We start from the raw sequence: 15,373 nt of genomic DNA, 5'->3' as shown, positions 1-15,373 counted from the left end.
GGTTAAAACCCTACTTAAAAACATAGAAACTGGAGAGTCAAGTTCAGAGAGGGGTGAAATAAACCTCATTTTTTAAAACTAAATTCCAGTGTCTAAAAACTGGAGTCAAGGTAGAACACAAATAAAGGAAAATATTCAACTCCGTCTTCGTCATCTTTTATTCACAGGACTAATTTTTCAGGCAAAAATTTGCGTTTTTCTTTGTTTCAGTAATGTGTTGTTTCATTGCATGCAAGTAGTTTTACTGCAACTTAAGAAATTAAAGAAATATACTAAATGAGAGTGTACACCATAAATCCATTCGCCATCTAAAACAACTTTATCACTCTGTCGGTTATAAAATAATTGATTACAACTAAGTCACTCTAAAAACTAGCCACTTTTATATTCATAGTCAACATCTCAGTCGCTTTCGTCGCCACTTTTATCGCTTGCGCCTTTGCCACTCCCGCCGCCATCACTATCACTAGCGCCACCTTTATCAGATCCTTCGTCGTCCCTTCCACTTCCTCTGCCCTCTGACCCTTCTTTCTCACTCCCACTGCCTCTGTTCGAACCTGCGGGGCTTTGGCTTCTACTCCCACTACGGCTCCGGCTCCTGCTCCTGCTGGGGCTTCTGCTCCCACTTCGACTTCCACTTTTGCTCCTGCTCCTGCTGCGACTGCGGCTACGGCTTCCACTGCCGCTACGACTGCCGCTGGGACTTCTGCTTCGACTCCGACTGGCACTGCGGCTGCCGCTGCGACTCCTGCTGCGACTGCCCCTGGACCTACTCTCGTCCCCGCTTCCCTTATTGTCCCCGGATCGGTTTGCATCTTCATCTTCACTCCCGGAGGAGAGAATGCGCCTTTTCTTGCCGCCTCCGCCTCCCCCACTTTCACTGCCGGAAGAAGATCTGTAACAGTTGAAAATAAAAATCTCAAATAGATTGCATACACGACTTCAAGTATCAGAAACATGAGAACATTCTTTCATTCATTTTATAATCGATTTCAAAAAGAGTTTTTAAAAATGTATTATTTGGCATATTTTATTTTTCACTTTTTTTTTACATCGTATAAGCTAAACTACCTTTCATCGATCTTGAGTCCTTCCTTATCAGAGTCTGAATCCTCGCTGGAAGAGATAATGGCCTTTGAAACCACTTTCTTTCTTTGCTTGGCAGTAAGTCCGTCTTCCCCAACAGCTTCCTTCTTTTCTTTCTTAGGCTTCTGGGCACGTCCCTTTCTGCCCTCACCCCCTTCACCTTTGGGCCTTTCAATAAAATCAGTGGTTTATAAATACTTTTAATGGCTCTCCTAAAGACTACAAATAATTTAATGCAATGAATTGTCAGAAATAAAAACACTCAATCCGGTTGATTTCTGCTACGGCACATCCTGGTAAATGAAGTTCGGTGCTTTATGAGCAAATCTTCAAATTTGGTATCTTTTTAAAATTTATTTTGTTGGTTATCAAATGCTGAGAAATATCAGAATACAGTTATGATTATGTTCCAATAATGGTTAAGTGTCATACGGAAAGTTCACAAACCTTCTTTTCTTAACTCTCTTTCTCCCTCTTTCCTCACCACCCTCGCCTTCAGATCCACTGCCGCGTGGACGGCGCTTCTTCTTCGGGGCAGCATTGTCGTCTGACTCACTGTCGTCAATGATGTCATCCTCCACTCTTCTGCCTCTCTAAAATATTATCACATCATATTTTCAGCCAACTTATCTTACCAATCTCATACACATGTGACACAAAATGTCAAAAACAAGTGAGAGTCAAAAAGTACGTAATATCATCTTATGACTCTAACAGAGATTTGAATGGGATTAAAACATATTTCCTTGAACTATATAACCAAAATAAACTAAAATAATTTATCTTGAAAACGATTATGCTTTAAGACATTCACTGCTCTGCAACAGACAGTTTTATGCTACAAACATCTTTGGAAGTTTTTGAAAAGATTTATAAGATAATATAAGTAGATATGAGGGACTAATCTTACCTTCCCTCCTCCACTCTTCTTGGGCTTATCTTCTGCTACATGATCAAACACCAGTAAATTCTTAGTCTTTTCAATGAACTGAGCTCTCTGTTCAAGCATACGCTGTTCTGTTTCGGTTTTCTGGCGGAGCTTCTCTTGCTAAAAGACAAGTTGGGAAAAATAACTTAGTTTATGTTACTTTTCAAATAATGGAAGTAATTCAGATATCTTAAATATTTATATTCTGAATATCTTATGCAATAAGTTACATATGGTAAAACATGTCAATCGAATTCTTTTTTTTTTTAATTATAATCAAAAATATCAGTAAGCTGGTAAGGACATCAAATTCATTATTTATTTTCTTAAACGATAAATATTAAGTTACTATACCTGTTCTTCCAGTTGCTTTTGTCTCAGAGCTTCACGTTCATCATCTTGCTTCTTTCTCAGTTCCCGTTCTTCCTCGTCAATCTTACGAGCTCTCATCACATGGTACTGCGCCTGACTCAGCAAATCAGAGCACTGCCTACAAATTAAACATGGACATCAGTGAGTAAGTCAATTATATTACAAAAAATGTGAATAAATTATTTCTAACAAAAAACTATCATTATGTTATGTCAAGGATGTTATGACAGAATGGTTGAAAATGGGAGAAAAACCCTTTCCTGAATTTCATATTTTTTCTGATAATTTCATACGAAAATCCAACAACTTTATAAATCCCATTTCCACATGTGAAAGAGGAAAATCAGCCAAAAGGAAAAACTCCATCCCCTATCTTTATCCTTATTCACCTCTTTAGGCAGTATGTATCTTAAATCTCTTCACATCATATTTACCTAGCTTCTATTGCTGCCTGTGCCAAGTCAAATTTCATTTTGTCTCCAGCATGGCTCAGATAACTGAAAAATCTGGAAAAAAAAGACAAAGAATAAAACTTCCATCTTAAAAAACTTCACTGATATTTGATTCTAATTTTATTTTAAATTTCAAATGTGCATGATAAAAATAATACGACCATGTTGGAACTTAGACACATCATCTCTTTGAAAAGGAAAAAGTGACAGTCTGCTAGGTGAATGAGAAAAAAAGACAGTGGCCTGAAAAATGGTCCTAACTTTTAGACAAAAAATCACTTTACTCCATTAGATCTAATCTATTAGCCACATCATTCTTGTTATAAAACATGGTGCAATATTTCATTTGAACTGAGTACCACACAATTATCTTGAATCAAAGTAGATTAATATCTTGGTCTTAATGTTCTTTCTGACTTAATTTTATTTGTGAAACAGGCCTCTAGAATCTCCAGGACCATAATGTTGGATAAGGTTCTTATAATGTGTAAGGTGAACATATGGCATTGAGTTGCATACCTATGAGCCAATTCCAGATCATGCACTGCACTCAGCACTGTCTTAAGGTTGCTCTTCTCATCTTTCAATATCTGTGTGGCCAGTTTTTGCATCACGAGGGCAATGTTGTACAGCAACACTGTGTCGTTTGGAGCAACATGGCGGGCCTGCAAGATGGGATTCACATCAAAGATTGTTCTTGAACCATTATCAAAATATATTTATGCTTAATGAAATGTCAACAAACACAGCAAATGTCAAAGAACTTTTCGTTAACATCAATATTAAGTTTGCTTTATAAATCACTTGTTGAATATTAATAATAAATTTGGTTGTTCAATAATGGGTCACGTACCAGAGAATAGATATCAATTTCCTAAGTGCAACAAACTTACCTTGAGTAGAGTCTGCTTGCATTCCTTTAGTTTACCACATTTGAAGTATGCTCTGGCCAAATACACCAAGACTTCAGTGTTGTGGTGTTTGTAAAACTTCTTTAGGCAGTTCTCATACTGAAATACAACAAGAAGATATACAGAATTCCCTTTGCCATTTTCTTCCAAATAAGTTTAGATCTAATAACAACATAGCCTTTACATAGAAGTGATATTTAAATGCCCATGTGAGACTACTTTAGTACTATATTTCAAATTATTCTTAAATATATTATGCAGTTTTCCATCATCTTAAAGCTAAAAATATAGCACTCTAAAGTAAAAAAAAACAAAAAAAAAACACCATTTTCAATCAGAAAAAGCTCACCATCTGGACGGCTGACACATATTGCTTTTGCTCCACATAAATGTGAGCAATATTCAACCAGACATCAGAGAAATCCGCTGTGGCTTCACGCACTTGTGCAAACACATCCCTGGCCTCATTTATACACTGCTTATGTGCTAACACACAGCCTAGAAAGGTAAAGAAGTAAAAGATACAGTAAGTGGGCTTATATTCTAATATAGCATACACATCCCTGTGGTGACTTTACCAAGATTAATATGTGAGAAAACACTTAAAGGGGACCAAGATGGACTGCATATTGGCAATAAATAAACTGAGTTCTTTGCAAAAGTTAACACACATGTGCTTGTGTAAGTCCTAATGTGTAGATTGACAAAGGGCCAAAAATGAAATAATAAAATGTTAGAAACAGGAATTAAGTTTAAAGCACTTATTCTACACTCTAGCGGTTAATGTCCTTTCCAATGTAAAGTCTACATGATAGCAGTTAAATCAACCACATCAGAAGATTTTTAAATGAACTTTCCTAATTACAAAAACTTTGCATTGTTGTCCTTACCAATGCCGTTAGCAGCCCAGATATTCTTGGAATCATTTCTGAGGACAGCTTTGTACATGGCAAAGGCTCTGTCCTGGTGACGCTTTTCCTAGAAAACAAGAATGGCATTAATCATTTATACTGGCCTGCCTTCAATTGTGAATTGTGCATTAGGCATGGGACCAGTGGCTAACATTCTAGACCATTATTTAGTATATGTATCATACCTTTTCTTTGTCTCTCATAGGCTGATGAAGGGTCTGTAGCCAGACATTACCCAGGGCAATCATGGAGTAAGCATCATCTTTGGTGCTAGGTCTCTGCAGGATTCTCTCAAACTTCTTCTGTCCAGGTCCCCACTCAGCTTTGGCAAGGTGAAGGTTACCAATCAGTGACCAGGCATCTGGGTGATCCTAAAACAGGAGAAAACATGTCATGTTACAGAAGTTTTAAAAAAGGTAAAAAACTTAACTGAATCTTTCTTTGAAACTTGGGTGACACGTAGCCAACGGAAATTTTATGTAATTTAAAAAATATTCAAATTTTGATGAAGATTATTAGTGAAATCCCAGATTTCTCCAATGTTTACCTGAAAAAAATTAACAAAGATTATTGATTTCTAATTGTTTTGGGCCTTTGTGGATTAAAACGAACCTGGTTAATCTGCAGTGCCTCTTTGAACCAATCAGATGCCTCATAAATCTGACCTCTGTCTCGAGCCATACATCCGAGACGCAGGTAACCTGGAATGAGATATGTTCATACCTCAACATCATCATATCTCCAAATATAGGTTTTAATATTTCTTTTTCTTCTTGTCATCCTATGGAGGTCTTTTTCCTGTAAAATTGCTAATTTTAGTTTGTACGTTTTAGAATTAAAAGTCGTCATATCTATATTGTACACAATGCTGAGATGAATGTGGAGCAGGGTTTTAAAAAACTCTTTATAATATAATTATCTATAAGAAGAAATACTGCCAGTTCCAACCATATTGACTACAAAAGGGAACAAGGACACTTGTGTGTTTAAAATAACAAACTGACTCACAGTCTACATAATTGGGATGCTCTCTGAGAATATTTTTGTACAATCTCTCTGCTTTGTCATCCTCATGTAGTGCCTCATACAGCCTTGCCAGGTTATACGTAGTTGTCACAGAGATGGCACTGTAGTAGGTCTCATCATTCTGGGCTTCCATCTTGGATCTTTCCAGCGAAGATTCATAGTATCTCTGAAAATAATATGCTCTATTAAAATATATATCATCCACAATTCCACACACACAATAGAAGTAGCAACACAGGTAAACAAATGGTTACCTTTTAGTTAGACATGCACACTTAGACATTCGGTACAGTTAACTGCTAGCACAGGGGACAATATCACCATCACACTCTGTCATGATTGCCCCAATCTTAAAATCAGAATCTGTTCTTACCCTGGCCTCCTGCAGATTGCCCAGTCTGAAGTGCAGGGCAGCAACATTGTTCAGAATTTCTGGAGGAACATCTGCCTCGACCTTCTCCTTCAGTAGCCTGGTAGCAGTCCCATAGGCTTGCAGGGCACCCTGCAGTTGACATATGTTGTATTAAAGAACAACCATCAGGTTTGGCACATATAATAATTGACTTCTGAAAATGAGTTCACTGTGCAAAGAAAACGAGTTTAAATTTTATTTTATGATTTATGTGTAAGCATACTTGTGTATGCATATGTGTGTGTGCAAGCGTACCTGTGTTGTATTTTTGTTGTTGGTGGTGATTGTGGGCAGGTGACTGAGGCTGGAAATGGCTCCATATTATATCCTTACCTGAATATCAGATTGTTCCATGATTTGTGCCAGTTCTATCCAGGCTTCTACATCATCAGGGAACTGCTCTGTAACTTTCTTCAAATGTTGCTGCATGAATAAGTCAGACAGGAATCAAGTAAGGAATCATATTAAATGGCCATGTTTACTCTGGTATATCTAACTTAAACGTTTTTGTACATTTTAAAAATACTGCTTTTTTTGTACTAACAACATAACCGTTTCCTAGGCATTTGTGGAACAAAAGAGTAGACACTAAAATTTACAGATTGCAACTTATTAATAACTAACCAACACTATCAGAACTTTAAAATCAATAATGGAAAATCAAAACATGCAGCACATACAAATATCTTTTTGATGCCGCTTTTTAATCACATTGCTTTAGACAAAGTGACTTTCAAATGCATTCTTTGCAACTTCACTTCAACTATATTCACTGATTAAACCAACTGAAATTTCTCTGAAATTTGTTATAGTTCTAGCACTAACCACAAATATCTTCTGAATACCTTAGCAATGTCTCTCTTTTCCTGCTGGGTGGAGTTGGCATATAGTGACCCCAGAATCTTCATGGTCTCATAGTTTCCAGGTTGTGCCTTCAGGACTTTCTCAAAACACTGGGATGCCTACCACAGAAAACATTATCTAGATTTGCAGACTGCATATTTTCACAATTTGATAATTACAAACTTTACAACTGCCTAATCTAAATATAAATTGGCACAAGAACATTCAAAATTATGTCAACATGACATGCTTAAAAAACCGGTTAAAACTAGAGGATCAGAGAGGCGATACCGCCTCCAGATATTGTACCACCAGCTGGAGTAAGCGCATTCGAAAGGACAATAGGCCTATTGGTTTTCCTTGAAATGAGTTATCAGTGTTGCATATATGCTGACAAAAGAGAAAACCTAGGGGCAACACTGGGCATATCTCTGCTAGTTTTGACGATGTCAGGGGCAAGAAAATATGCAAAGTTCAGTTCATGATGAAAAAGTAGGTCAATTTCAAGGTCACAGTATATGACTTTCTATTCAAGTTCAATAGTAACTATGGGCATTTCCTTGCCAGTTTTGGAAATGTAAAGGCCAGAAAACATGTAAAGTACAGTTCATCATAATTAGTAGGTCAAAGGTCAATTTCAAGGTCACAGTTAGATTGCCAGTATATGACTTCCTGTTTAGGTTCAATAGTAACTATGGGCTTATCTCTGCCAGTTTTGGAGATATAAAGATCAGAAAACTTGCAAAGTGCAGTTCATCATGAAAAGTAGGTCAAAGGTCAATTTCAAGGTCACAGATTACCAGTATATGACTTCCTATTCAAGTTCAAAAGTAACTATGGGCACATCTCTGCTAATTTTTGAGTATTTTACATTTTAATTTCACCACTGAATTTAGGATGTTGAACTTTTTATATAGTGCAATGCCTAAGCCGTATTGAAAACAAAAAAATAGACACCACCCCGAGTGTTGCCCTTGACAAGTTCTACAAAATGCATAAAACAAGAGGTCTCTAGCATTAACGGTACCAGAATTAGAGAGAGTTTTCAGTTTCGGCATCTAATGGCCGCTGCTACCATGAAAATGCACCAATTGACCCCAAACTCACGAAAATGAAAGATGACCCTAAGGGTATCACCTGCCCATAATATTATAGGTAAGATCTGTTTAGTTTCTGAAAATCGGCTGAAATAAAAATTTTCTCGCAAAAAAATTCCTATTTTTAGAAAATTTTGGCCTGTTTGACCTTGAAATAAAGGTCAAAGGTCAAATCCAAGGGCATATTTGAAATCCTCACATATGACTTTCGGTCAGCCATCTGTAGAAATTTTTCCCATAATTCCATCGGTTTGGGAGATATTTAGCATTGAATTTTCAAAAATTTTGACAAGGGTGCGTTTCAACGAGCGTCACGCCCAGGTCAATGCACCAACTGAGACAAAAAAACCTGGGTGTTCAAGTTGAGATTATATGTGACCTAAATCCAAGAGATGGGGACACAGGTCCTTGCGGTCTAAGAGGAGAAGCGGTAACGGTGACTTGTATCCCACGTCATCCTGCGGAGCCGCAGGAGCCGGCGGAGCTGTACGAGACGGGTCGGGACCAAAACCATGAGTACCGCCAGCGTACACGCTGGTGGTACTAATTAACAGTAACCACATTGGTTGCAAAAACTTACATTTTCAGTGTCTCCTCTATATATGTACATCTGTCCAAGTCCAAAGAAAGGCAGTGTGAAGTTAGGGGAAGAGAACTGGGTGGCCTGGTAGTAATACTGGAAAGCCTGGTCATAGTCTTCCTGCAAAGTAGAAAAACAAAATTAAGTAATTGATTTTTCCCTTTTCTGTCATTATTTACACCTGATACTGCAATGTGAACATTTTTATGTCTTATGAATAACTTATCCCTACCAACACACACACACACACACACACACACACACACACACACACACACACACACACACACACACACACACACACACACACACACACACACACACACACACACAGCAATCAACAACCAACAACAATATTTAGAAACTTGGATACTGTGATAAAATTCTTAAATCACATCAGACATAACATCTACATCAAACGATAATAAAACTCATCAAATAATAGTTTTGTTAATACTGACAGAATAATTCAAATTTCATGGATTTTTACCTGTACATGGAAGGCACGTGCCAGCTGGTAACAACTTTCAGCCCTCATTGCTTCATTTTCTGTGTTGTGAAAGGCATGCAGAGCAAGATGTTGCACTTTCTGGTAGTCCTGGTATAGAATTTTTTCAAGTATATCAGTGATATGCACATACATACATACATCATGGAGTTATACATTATTTTCATATTTAAGAAATGCAAATGTATTTTTCTAGAATTTCCGAAAATACAAGTAATGATATTTTAGTTTTTGGATCATGCCTGTTCAAATTACTCCTTAGTTTATCTGTAACTGGTAATTGCACTTGCAAAATTGGTGAAATCTTTAATTTTCAGTAAATGATAAATAATTATCCTTTAATGGATGGCAATAACCTTACCTTTTTGTAGAAGAAGTGATTAGCCAAATGGTTCAGTACCATAGGGTTTGTAGAATCAATAGTGTAAGCCTTGGAGAGAAGTTGGACTCCATTTTTTATTGATTCTGTAGACTTTGTGTTTAATTCGAGAATGGCAAGCCCAACAAGAGCACCCACACACTGGGAGTCTAACTGCAAAGCCCGCTCAAATGCAGCCCTGGAAAAATATATCAATCACACATTTATGACATATAAAAATTGAAAGAAAAGAGCAAAGCTGTTGAAAACTTTCATCAAACAAGCAATTATAAAAATAATTCTTACCAAAACAAACAGAGAATAAAGTTTAACTTACATCTATTTCAATTTAACACAAACAATAATTAAACAAACAAACAAAAAACTTTATTCCGCACATATATTGTATTTATTTACCTAGCCTTTTCTATTTTGCCTAACTTTACAAAGCAATGGCCCATGCCTAGGCGAACGGAGGCAGGACACCTTGGGTTGGTTCTCATGGCTTTCTTATAATATGCCAGGGCTCCTCTGTAGTCTTTCTTGTAGAATGCTATACAGGCTTTACCAAGCAAGGCTGGGATGTTATTGCTGGACTGGCCTAACACAAAGTTGAACTGAGCATCAGCCTGGTCCATCTTGTCCCCTTCCAACAAACAGAAGTAGGCTCTCCCCAGAAGATGGTTCTAAAAGCAGAATGAAAAAGTTCATAAATGTCTACACCAAAACCAACTGGAGATTTATTTCACATACAAACTGAGGGAACAGATCCTGTGATATATCAATGAAAAAGCTTTCACAGTTTAACTATACAACAGTTATTACTACAATGACCAAGTAAACTGAAATCGAAGAGAAAGATATGCCCATTGCTTGTTTTCCAAAATACCCCCCTTTTATCTGTTAAATCCATTTTTCACAAATCTATATCATCATACAAATTTGACTCAATAAAAAACTTTGTACTAGTACAGTGACTCTTAGACAAATTAAGTATATAAAACTTCCATACCTGGTCATACATAATGATTTTATCTGCAGTTGTATATAGCAAAGTGGCTTGAGTAAACATTTGTCTTCTTCTGTCTTTGTTCTTCTCTTTGTGGGCCTGCTGTACATAGTAAGCTGCCAGGCTATCCAGGGCACGCATTTGATCTTTCTCAAAGTTGTCATAGTTAATATTTGCATCACTTCTAGAGGCTTCCAAGATCTTTTCGAAGTCTTCTGCAAATCCTTGCTTGTAATACTCAAGCTAGAATAGAGCAATATTCACTTTTTATAACACAAAACTTATTTTTATTCTAATTACATCACGTTTGCATTAAAACTTACACAAATGCCATAATAAACATATAAAGATCTACACATGGTTTATTAATGAACAATATGATGGATAATCTGCTTCATGACAGGTATATATCTTAGCTACTTACTGCCAAAGTAACCCAAGTGTGTAGTGGGGCAGCCTCTTGTTTTAAAATACTTAACACTTCCTCGCCTTCTGGAAGCTGATCCAAGTCCAGCTCGATCACCTGCAAGAAGAATGTGCCACTTTGGCATTAAGAAGATGAAATTAAAAGGCAGGGGTCGGGTCAACAAAACGACCTTAGATGGTACATCTGTCTTAACTTAGTGTAGTCTGATTTCCGAGCTAAAGACAACCTCTTGTGTGAAACCGGTTCTTGGCATTATTAGCTTTTTCAGCATCAGTTTGCGTTATTTACAATATTCGGTCAGCATGTAGTAAGTAATTATTATATTTCCTCAGAGTAAATCTAAATACGGATAATATTTCTTAGTGCTTAGAAAAATGTCATAACGTTTAAACAAATAAGGATGTCAATCGGTTCAACTGAAATTGAGCACAAACCTCATCCGTGTCCCGGAGAGGGATCTCCACCGAACCCGACATGCTGCCTATTTGGTAAATAGCTTCAAAGTCGCGCCTGTTTCATGTGTCAAAGTTTTTAAGTATGTTTAAATAAAAAATAATTATTGCCGAAATAAAAAATGGTAACAGAGAAATATACTTATATAACATGAAAAAATGTGATTTATTATGGAATAGTCCCAAATAATGTATCTTTCTTATTTTCTCTATAATGCGATAGTTAGACAGTGCCATAACGCTTCACAGTTTTTGATGACATCATCGTTTTATGCTTCGCAGAAATCCGACATTTGTGTTGGCTTCCAGCAGCGGCTCCAAAGGTAAGATCTTCACGACAATAAAAATATATCTGCTTGACATTAGTTTCTGATACTTTGCAACAACCACGCTGCGTAAATACCATATTTTTAAATATAAAGTTGTTGTCCGGATGATGTGTATATTATTATTTGACATCAAAACGCTGGCAATAAATCTGAACAAATCAACACATTCACCTTCAAATCAAAGGGTCTAGCAAGAATTAGGCTTATTTTTACTTAGCTATTTAGCTACTATAGTCACTTTTACATTACTCTCAATGTTTGGAGTTAAGAATAAAATTACCAGTATAACACCAGTCTAGATATGATATTACCAGTATCCGGATTCGGTATCACAAAAAGATGGATCAGCGAGTTTTCTGATGCTATGATAATATATTTAAGTATATTTGTTACCCTATGCAATGAGATAGAGCCTAGTTGGATGGAGATTCTGTATGTAATACTAATCGAAAGTTTCTGATCACCATGTTAAAATCTAATTTTTTAAACTCTATTTTTAGATGGACGATCTATATGAGCCCTCTATTTTTAGAGGGATTAAAGTGGAAGAGAAATATGAAAATTTTACTGGGCATCCCATTGGAAGTCTGGTTATAGCTGGAGGTGCAGGTGGTTTCTCAGGTGTCTTAGCAGGGCCGACCAGCGTGATGGCCATGCGCAAGGCTTTCATCCAGACTCAAGGATACAATCCACCATCTATGTATTCTATGTGGCCCTATATACGTAATGTGACTGACTTTAAAAGGCGAGGTAAGATAATTTTTCTTATGTTAACTGCAGTATAACATTTGATACTGATTTGTTTTGCATTATTTCCACATCATTCTCACATAATGCCTTCTTTCCAAGGAATTGTGGCAAGAACTGTTTCTTTTGGGATTGACCTGTCTCTGTACAAAACATCTCAACAGCCCATATACGTCTCATTTTGCTGAAGATTTTAAGATGCAAATTTTTCATTGTGTATGTAAGTATGTGTAAGCTCGCATGCACAGTTTCTTAAAAGTAAGTTCTTTTCGCATTTCATTCCTGTAAGTAAGGATCAATTATCCTGACCATTTTCCAGGGTACTGTACCAAGCTGTTGCTCCATGACTACTAACTCTTGTTTTCTTCCTTTTTAGCATTATTGCCACTGTTCGAAGGAAGCTTTACCAATATGTTGCGATTTGGTACAAACCTTGGAGCTACCTTTGTAACCAGTGAAATGTTAAAGAGGATACGCCCTAACAGAGATACCAACGTGTTTGTCCATGTCATTTGTGGGGCAATTGCTGGAGCGGTTGGCCAGGCAGCAGCTCATCCATATGATGTAGCCCGCTTGAGGTTAATGTTAGATGGGAAAGCAGTGGTAAAAGGAGAAATTGAACTTACACCGCACCAGCGATATAATGGTGGATTAGTGAATGCTATCAAGATGGATGGTTATCACACCCTGTCTAGAGGAATTGTGCTCTCAGTTGCTGGAGCTGCCTTGTATAGGGGGATTCAGCTTGGGTTGTATGATACCGTCTTTGAAGAAACCAAGCTGGCTAAATACATGTCTACCAACCAAGATGGAATCTTCTTTCAGCACCCATTTATGTCACGCTTTGTTGTTGCTTGGGTAACTACATTTGTTGCACAAGTGGCAACGTATGAAATTGATACACAGCGAAAGCAGCAGATGTATTCTGGTAAGAGCTTGAGTAAAGCTAGCATTGGTATGTCACAGTTCCTCAGTTTTTTAAAAACATCACCCTTGGCTGTTCTCCGAACATCACTGGCAGGTGCCATTCCTTTGGCCCTAGTCTCTGACCTTCTCTACCACTACCACCATGGGATTCCATTGTTCTATCCCTTGTTTAGTCAGTACAGAGCACTTAGAGATGACTATTATAGGATAGATACCTTTAGATATGATGTGGAAAATCCCGAAGCCCCATGTTACTTAGGGAAGTAGACTAAAAGCTAAGGTGCATCATCAGATGTCTTCTTGGAGTTTGTTTTGACAGTAATTCAGAACTGTGCTGTGTGGATTGCATACGTTACTTGTTCTTTGTCTTCATAAACTTTTTTTTTTTTTGGTTATGCATTAACAGCAATGGACAAAAAGGGAAATTGTCACTTTTTTGGATTGCAAGGAAAGGTAGTGATATTGTGGTGATGCTGACTAAAAGCTGGTATTTACAAGGGATTTATGTAAAAAAAATGACATGAGAAGTATTTGACAAGCAATGAACAGTTTTTCAGGCATGTCGTCTAAAGAATTGTACCTTGGAAAATAGTGTGTGATACATGTATCACTGATTAATTTGAGAAAGAAAATGCTTTATTACTCCATTTCAGTGTTTGTTGTTAATTCTGATATTTAACATCTGGCACATTGGAAGATATGGCTCACAATTCAGGAAAAAAAAGATTTAGCAATGGGGTGGAGATGGATAATGGCAAAAATTATGCTCTGAAAATTGTACATTTGGTGACTGGATACACAGCCAGTGGATAAAAGAGCTGGCATAAACTTTTGTGAATGAAGGGACAAAATGAGAGATCGAAAAATTGCTTGGCTTGTATCATTTTGCTCATTATTATTATTATTATTATTTTTTTTTTGGGGGGGGGGGTACATACAATAACTGGGAGGAGCACATCCCTTCCAAACTCTAATAGACTTTTATAACGTGTATCGTATAACCAGTTTGACCAAGTGCATCTCAAAAGAAACTACACCACAAAGCAGACAAATGTACTTGTAGAGACCTCACACAGTTAAAAAATGATCTGATAATACCAATGTTCAAAAGAAATCTTCCTAATCATATACTTAAGTCACTTAAGATGAAATTATGGTAAAGCTTTTATGTGTAAAACATTACAAAAAGACATTTAAAAAATCACAAAAATCAGTAACTGTTGCAAATGATGATAATCACATCAAGTCAATTTTCAAAGGAAATTCTTGAACCAAATCATCATCATCATTCATCATTTAGAGCCTATAGTGTTCCACTGTTGGACAAAGGCCTCGCATGCTTTTTCCATTGTTTCCTATCCTGAGCCTCAGATTTCCAGTTTGGCCAAGGTTTCTTCTTCCAAGACTTCCAGTAGTCATCTAATTCATCCCTCCAGCGTTTGACCGACCTTCCTCTTTTTCTTTGTCCATACCTTTGGGTCCATTCTGTAAGCCTGATTGTCCACCTATTGTCCTTCATTCTTTTGACATGTCCTGCCCACCTCCATTTCATTTCTTTAACTGTGAGCAGTATGTCCTTAACTTGGAACCAAATGGTATTCAGTAAATTTAAAGCAAAACTTATTAGCTTTGGCAGTAACGGAATGTGGTGTCAAAGGTTGAAAGCGATAAGACTAATGGAAATGGTGATCAGAATAATAAAATAATCTATGAAAGAATAGAATGTGTGAGTGCTTGGTACTTAATTGCATACACTTTATTTAAAACTAAATCATACATAAATTGCTGAACTTTCATTCAGTGAAATCTACTGAGTGTTTAAGTTAAAGGGATAATGACTCTTCGTATGAGATCTATATTTCACAATAAAAACATTGTAAACAACTCATAGAAATATAATACATACTGTTTTACCACAAAAAAGGCAGTTATAGCTGTTATTCTGATATCTGAGCTTGTCTTCAGCCCACGTGACCTCCATTGATGGCTATACTCTGT

The 15,373-nt window shown here is 36.9% G+C and overlaps 2 protein-coding genes across 2 annotated transcripts; one reads left to right on the top strand and one right to left on the bottom strand.

The window, feature by feature from the left end:
• Nucleotides 1–140: 140 nt before the first annotated feature.
• LOC106177088 (RNA polymerase-associated protein CTR9 homolog) lies at nucleotides 141–11,521 on the bottom strand. Its single transcript, XM_086999802.1, has 23 exons — nucleotides 11,355–11,521; nucleotides 10,918–11,016; nucleotides 10,497–10,736; nucleotides 9,902–10,170; nucleotides 9,488–9,683; nucleotides 9,109–9,216; nucleotides 8,619–8,738; nucleotides 6,944–7,060; nucleotides 6,432–6,521; nucleotides 6,060–6,188; nucleotides 5,669–5,852; nucleotides 5,273–5,361; nucleotides 4,846–5,031; nucleotides 4,640–4,727; nucleotides 4,099–4,247; nucleotides 3,732–3,848; nucleotides 3,358–3,503; nucleotides 2,821–2,892; nucleotides 2,369–2,504; nucleotides 1,997–2,134; nucleotides 1,534–1,679; nucleotides 1,072–1,254; nucleotides 141–895 (listed from the first exon to the last, which is right to left on the bottom strand). Exons 1-23 carry the CDS (start codon nucleotides 11,394–11,396, stop codon nucleotides 403–405), a joined length of 3,537 nt encoding a protein of 1,178 aa, XP_086855928.1. The 5' UTR covers nucleotides 11,397–11,521; the 3' UTR covers nucleotides 141–402.
• Nucleotides 11,522–11,530: 9 nt separating this feature from the next.
• Nucleotides 11,531–14,022, top strand: LOC106177089 (ADP/ATP translocase). Its single transcript, XM_013559766.2, has 3 exons — nucleotides 11,531–11,695; nucleotides 12,202–12,451; nucleotides 12,825–14,022. The coding sequence occupies exons 2-3, from the start codon at nucleotides 12,202–12,204 to the stop codon at nucleotides 13,640–13,642; spliced, it is 1,068 nt and encodes a 355-aa protein (XP_013415220.2). The 5' UTR covers nucleotides 11,531–11,695; the 3' UTR covers nucleotides 13,643–14,022.
• The last annotated feature ends 1,351 nt before the right edge of the window (nucleotides 14,023–15,373 follow it).

The sequence above is a fragment of the Lingula anatina genome, chromosome 1 (assembly GCF_051362555.1).
Source record: "Lingula anatina isolate TDL-2025a chromosome 1, LinAna3.0, whole genome shotgun sequence".
Taxonomy (NCBI): domain Eukaryota; kingdom Metazoa; phylum Brachiopoda; class Lingulata; order Lingulida; family Lingulidae; genus Lingula; species Lingula anatina.
Note: the sequence above shows the minus strand (reverse complement) of the source record. Positions and strands in the feature narration are given on the sequence as shown.